General features: G+C 39.0%; 1 protein-coding gene across 1 annotated transcript; it reads right to left on the minus strand.

Annotated features, from left to right (window-relative positions):
- Positions 1–265: 265 nt before the first annotated feature.
- LOC139442779 (tRNA (adenine(58)-N(1))-methyltransferase catalytic subunit TRMT61A-like) lies at positions 266–6340 on the minus strand. Its single transcript, XM_071223671.1, has 4 exons — positions 6107–6340; positions 4805–4961; positions 3275–3541; positions 266–1900 (listed from the first exon to the last, which is right to left on the minus strand). The coding sequence occupies exons 1-4, from the start codon at positions 6272–6274 to the stop codon at positions 1497–1499; spliced, it is 996 nt and encodes a 331-aa protein (XP_071079772.1). The 5' UTR covers positions 6275–6340; the 3' UTR covers positions 266–1496.
- Between the last annotated feature and the right edge of the window lie 608 nt (positions 6341–6948).

The following is a 6948-nucleotide window of genomic DNA, read 5'->3' on the forward strand; positions in this document are numbered from 1 at the left end:
ACCCTCTTGTGAACTATATATGTCCTCTCCATGCTCTAGGTAAGAGGGGCGGTGGGGTAGTCTAGTGGTTAAAGCGTTCGATCGTCACGCCGAAGACCCAGGTTCGATTCCCGACATTGGTACAATGTGTGAAGCCCATTTCTGGTGTCCCCAGCCGTGATATTGCTGGAATATAGCTAAAAGCGGCGTAAAACTATAATCACTCATTCTAGGTAAGTTTCTCTAAAATACTTGAACAACAAAACAATACACCATTACTGTTTGGAGTAGAAGTTTATTAACTGTTTTGCCAGTTTTGTTTCCGTGGAACAATTGTGGAATATAGGCAAACACAACATCTAATGCAGACTGTAGTGTGTAGCTGACCACCTGTGGGCCAAGGACTGAGCCTTTATCAATTTAGGATTATGCAAAATAATGCAAAAAGAAGCTTAAATTTCAAGAAAATATTTTTAGGTATATCTATATTGTTTGCTTTCTGTTTAACGCCGCACTCAGTATTCAGCATATGACGACACCCTATAAATAATCGAGACAAGACAGTTCAGTGATCGATATTATGAGCACTGATCTACGCCGTCAGGGTATGACGACATGCACCCAAACATGACGTTATCCTGTATGTGTGTATTACTTAGGGACCGACCATTTGATATTCCAGAATGACGGGAGGGAGAACTTGGTATTTTGTTCGGAGACATAAATATGACACAAAACTACACTGTTTTAAGGGTTTTTTTAGAAAAAATATTTAGGCTCATGGTTTTAGTTTAAAAAAATAACAACTGGTTTTGTAGGTTTTACTGAAAAAATATCCAATTTTTCGTGAATTTTCTGGGACAATGTATGTCTCCGATAATATCAGAGCCACGAAAAATATAGAAATCAATTCTTAAATACAACTAAGAATTCCCCTACTGCCACCATCTTCCCGAGGCAAGGGAGGTAACTGACTATAAAAATCCAGTTTCCACCCTTGTCAACCTAGGCTGGTATTATGGAGTTACATTTTGGCTGGATTAACGAGTCTATGCATAGTCCAATCACTCAACAAAATAGAAATCCGGTTCGTAAACTGTAATGCAGATTTCAGTTGATTGCAGGATTTTCAAAGCATGTTTACCGCCGATTTGTCAACAGATATTTTCCAAATCTTTTCATGTTTTTAATCAAGGTGCTTATGTGATTTGATGCATTTCGCGAAATAAGACCTGTTTTATCACAATATAGATCTTCATTATCGATCAGATCGTCTTGACTGGGCGCTGCCATTTTGATTTAAGCAAGTGCAAGAGATATGAGAGGTGGAATCTGATTGGTCAATAGGAGGGACATAGAAGGGACGTAACACGTAATAGCCACTGGTGGTGCTACGATCTAGCCTGGAAATTCCAGCCTAGCTCAGCAAGGGTGGAAACTGGACTTTTAAAATCAGTTTCCTTGTTTGACAATGGTAGAAGTTTTTTGCGTGAGGATATCCACAATGAAATACAATCTCACGATGGATACAATGTTGCAAATGTCAGGAAGCCTGTGTGACCCTGAGTGTTGACTGGGGGTGCTCCTGTCTGGAAAACAAAGTCTTTCTCAGTCATTTTCCCAATCAAGTCACATTTGGGCACTTTCTTAAAAGGCTGAGCTACTTCCTTGACACCAGATTCTTTGTCCATAGAGTGATCCATCTTTGAGACCTTCACCTTGTTTGATACACATTCAGCAGAGTCTGGTGTCTCAAGTTCTGATTGGCCAAGATCAGCCAATGGGAGTTTGACAGACCTGACAGCGAAGTTCCGCAAGAGGCATTCTAGTGTTGTGAGGTCCTTGAACCCATGTTCTGACAGAGCTTCACAAGCTTTCTGGACTTGTTCAATACACGGAGAGAAATTACATAGTCGTCCCCCTGGAAAATACAGATGTTGGTGAAAATACAGAAAAAGTTTCTTACGATACACAATCTGAAATTTGAGATTTTCCTACACTGATTCTGAACCTTTAAAATGCTTTTCCACGCAAAGACAGCATCAGCTGCAAACATGTTTGAGTGTTTGAACATTGCCAAAAATGTTTGCACCTGTCGGCAAAAAATAGCATCTGTCTCTCCTCTGAAATTATTTTGGCCATTATTTTTGACTTTTTCAAACTTGATTTTGACGAAACATACATTGGTCCCTTTCAACCAATTGGATTTCACTTACGTCTGCAATAAAATGGAGTTGGCATGTTTTAAGCTTATATTTTCGTGTAAACATTGCCTTTAAACAAAATGACACACAAGCTACAAAGAGTAGAGGAGAATCTTTGGTACTGATGTGAACTCATACATCTGAAAACACCACTAGTTCCACATGCCGATAACATGATGAATGTTATCCTAACAATACTCAAGGTATCTAAGAACATCACATACTGTAAATCTTCAAATTAACGCGAGTGGGAATTAAATGCGAAAAATGCGAGTGGTCTTTGTTCGCATTGATTAGATTTCATATTTATGCCTCCAAAATGACTATCAACATCAAGACGGCCTCACTGCACAATTTGGATAGCAGATAGGCTTCACTCCTCAGATCTACAGCCTTTGTCTTGTCATTTGCCTTCAAGTTTGTTGTCTACTTCTCTGCATACCAATCAGTGAACTGTTGTTGGTTCAATTATTTTATTGCCTTGGAACTTCCTTTATGCCAGTAAACAGAATAAACATATAAACTGTGTGTTGGTTTTAGGAAAAAACTGTTTACTGTTTTAACGGAAGTGCTCTACTCAGCGCTGTTAAGCAGTGTTATTTGCTGTTTGATTGGATGAAGGTAAGGTTGGATTAAGGTAAGATTAAGAGGATGGGGGGAGTTGCATTGATATTTAGTCATATTTTTGGCCAGGGGTCAGCAGTCGTATTAATTTGGAGGCGCATTAATTTCAAGATTTACAGTATTTACTTTGACCTAGACCCTTCTCAAGAGTTACAGATAAGCAGCGTATTTGCGAAAAATACCCACCAAAAAATATTCCAAACCCATACAGAAACGCATGCCTTAAATGAAAAACTCAATGTATAAAAACAGCCCAATGAAGCTTTTTCAGCATACAAATCTAAAAATGTGGACTAGTTTTGGAAAAACACAATAGAGTGATGAATAGATGAGTAAAAAAATATTGGTTACCCAATGAAAAATGTAATAACCCCATTAAAATAGAAACCCTAGAGAAAAAACTCAATTGCTCAAAACGTTATTTGGAGCTCTGTTTCACACAACACACTTTCTTCTGTCTGGATTACCTTCTTTTTTCAAAGCCTGCTTCGCACTGGCAATACATTCCCACGGTGACGGCAGGTCCAGAAAAACAGCATCAGCCACATGGTCCAACTGAAAGCCCTCCCCACAGACATCTCGGTGAATGGCCGTCACATAGTCCGAGAGTCCATGGGCCTTAAACTCTTCTGCTGCCTGCCCAGCTCGTTCTTTGTGGAACTCGAACGTGTGGAGATGGCCGGTGGGCATCACTGCCTTGATGAGGGAGTGTGACAGGGACCCACTACCAGTACCTGCAGAGAGCGAGGAACAAAATTTGTTAGCCTTTTTTGTGAGTGACTGAGTTTAGTTTAACACTGCATTAAACAGTATTCCAGTTAAATCACGGCGTGTCAGCTTAATGTCGGAGAAAATCCCGAAGTGATGCTATTCTAAGACGTTTACCACTTCAGTAAAACCCACGAGCAGGGGTATGGTGCTGACAAACCTAGAAACATAATTGGGGTGAACCGGGATTCGAACCCACAATCATAGGTTTCTGGTGTGGCCAAGGGATGCAACTCTGCACAGCAAATGACGGTGCCTTAGATGACTGGGCCATCCTTGCCCCTGCCTTTGGTGTGAACTTCACAGGTCAAATACTGCTGTTTAAAGTCGTTCCTGGTTCCTGAAGCATTGTTAAGAGCACATTTAACAAAAATATCTTATGATGCTGTTTAATGTTGGAGTTACATCCCCACCACAATTATCCATCTTCCTGAGGCAAGGGAGTTAACTGACTATAAAAGTCCAGTTGCATTTTGGCTGGACTAACAAGTCTATGAAGAGTCCAATCAAAATCACGCAACAAAAAAAATATCCTGTTTGTTAACTGTGATGCAGATTTTGCTCGATTGCAGGATTTGCAAAGCATGTGCACCGCCAACTTGTTGTCTACACATATTTTTCAAATCTTTTCATGTTTTTAATCAAGGTGCTCATGTGATTTGATGCACTTTGTGATGTAAGACCTGTTTTATCTCAGTATAAATTTTGACTATTGATCAGATTGTCTTGACAAGGCGCCGCCATTTTGTTTGAAGCAAATGCAAGTGATAGGAGCGGTGGAAACTGACTGGTCCATAGGAGAGGCATAGAAGGGACATAACTCGTAATAGCCACTGATAGCGCTACGGTCGAGCCCAGAAATCCCAGCCTAGGGTGGAAACTGGACTTGTAAAGTCAGTAAACTTACTGGTCTTGGGAAGATGCGATCATCAGTCTTGGCATGACTAAGGGAAGCAACTCTGCACAGAAGACCAGGCCAGGGCAGATTTTTCAGTTATTTTAGATTTTAAAGACAAATAACCCTCTTTTTTTCAGCATGTTCTTTTGTTGCCTGGCAATTGTACACATGGTATAGTTACTTATACGGAATTGACAGATTCCAACAACTGTACTGAAATGTTGCATATACATCTATAATATTGTGACAACATATATCTAACCATACAGAACCACAGCGTGTCACGATGCAACACTTTGTATTATAACCAAGTATTTAATACATTCCTTACCAGATTCAACAACAACACTGCCGGGTCGAAGGTCGAGCTGTGTCAAGATCATACTGATGTCTGTGGTGTAGAGGATCTGGGTGCGATGTGGAACAGTCTGCGTCCATAGTTCTGGGGTTGGGTGCAGAACGTACACATAGCCCTTCTTCAGATTTATCTACAAACATAACAAACTGGTGCAGTGTAGGATTTGTGGAAGCTGTTATCATGACTACAACACTAGTTAATTCAACATCTTGAAGTTAGTGAACAACTTACTATTTTCATAAAGAAAATTCTGTCAGTAGGAAATGTAAAACTGATTAAAGATCCAAGATACAAAATACAACAAGTTACTGAAACCTGCCTTGTGTTGTAGCTTTGGAGTGGTAAGGATTCTGTCCGTGTCATCCCACCCACCCTAAGTATATATAACTTTTGGATTGGGATTGCGGTATTACGGGTTATAGCTAAAACAGCATAACATCACCCATTGGTGAAAACATCACCTGGCCTCAAGCGAAAACGGCTACTATTGCCTGGCGAAAATGACACCTTATTTTTTTTTAACCTTGGTACTGAAATAAATGAAATTAAACTCATATGGTCACTTGCAAACACCAATTGTCAAATGTTGAAACAATTTTACATTAGAAATTAGTCTCTACTCCAACTATATTCCAAATTAGAATATATGCAACTCAACTTATTGTGAAAACATAACATGCTTTGAAGTAAAATAAATAAAATTAAACTCACATCGATCGTCACTTACAAACACAAATAATTTTGAAATGTTCAAACAAGTTGACATTAGGAATTAGCCTCTACTCGAATTTACTCGCCAACTCTGATTGGGAAGCGCAACTAACTTATTGTAAAAAATTATATATGCTTTGAAGTTTTAAGTACCTTTACTCAATTTTACTGAAAAAAATCAACATGCTGTATCGTGCGACAACTGTGACCATATTGAGATGACAATCGCAAATACATCAAATAACCATATATACTACTACATAAATCGTTCTTATCGTTATTGAAAATAGAGATGCCGTTTTCGCCCGACACATAGTAGCGTTTTCACCAAATGCGGTGCCGTTTTCGCCAGAGAAATCGGTGACGTTTTGCTGAGGTGTCGTTTTAGGCTGCTCCCCGGTATTACGGGCGGAAGTCTTTCCTCGGAACAGTTCATGTTGTTTATCAGCTGTTTATATATGTCCTGTGTCCGTTTTCCCAATTTGTTTCTTTTTCGGAAACAAATGTGATCACGGGTCTCCTTTAGCCTGATTCCGAGTTCCATTGTAAGTCTAATTTCTTTACCTTACTTCCGTAAGCCACCCCGATCATTTCCGAATGCTTCAGGGCTCCATACTTGTTCTGGTGAGTTTGTCCGCTCTTGACCGTGATTGGGATCAAGTTATTGAAACTTAGGTACAGTATAACCGTGTCTCCCTCCTCAATCAGTTTCTTGTATTTCGCAAAACTCATGTTCTTTAAGACTGTTACTTATTCACCAAAGTTCGCTGTATGGTGCAACTAAACGAAATAGGAAGCAACGTGGTTGAGGGAGGTAACTCTAACTTACTGTGCGATCTAGAAGACCACTAAGAATATGTTTTATCGTTTCAGGATCTATTTTGAAAACTGCTTCAATTGATAATTTAATCAATATAACAGATTTTGAGTCTGTTATGATACTTTCAATATCATAATGTCATTAACTAAATAAATAACAACAGCACTCGGACTAGAAGAGATTTTATTCAAAGATTTGAAAAACCGCACTAAAAGCCTTTAGCCCCACGTATGAACATTCTCATGTAATGTCCAAAAAAGGACATATTGTAGTAAAAAAAGCTAAACGAACACAGCGTACACACACACATATTGCATTTCCATAGAATACTGTTGATTTAACATAGCTATGTGAGCAACATTTTCCCTTTTGTAAAAAATAAATATGGTTGCAACAATTTCTCAAATTCTGCAACATTTCACTTGCCCAAAGCTGCAACCCTATTGTACAAACAAGTGCAGTATTATCTTGACAAGTACGGTATTATCTTCACACTGACCATTTTAATCTGTAATTGCAAACGTATTGGATTCATGATTATAGAGTGAAAACTTCTTATACCTGAAAACAAACTATTCCAAACACT

The sequence above is a fragment of the Haliotis cracherodii genome, unplaced genomic scaffold (assembly GCF_022045235.1).
Source record: "Haliotis cracherodii isolate W230 unplaced genomic scaffold, xgHalCrac1.p SCAF_5, whole genome shotgun sequence".
Lineage (NCBI taxonomy): Eukaryota > Metazoa > Mollusca > Gastropoda > Lepetellida > Haliotidae > Haliotis > Haliotis cracherodii.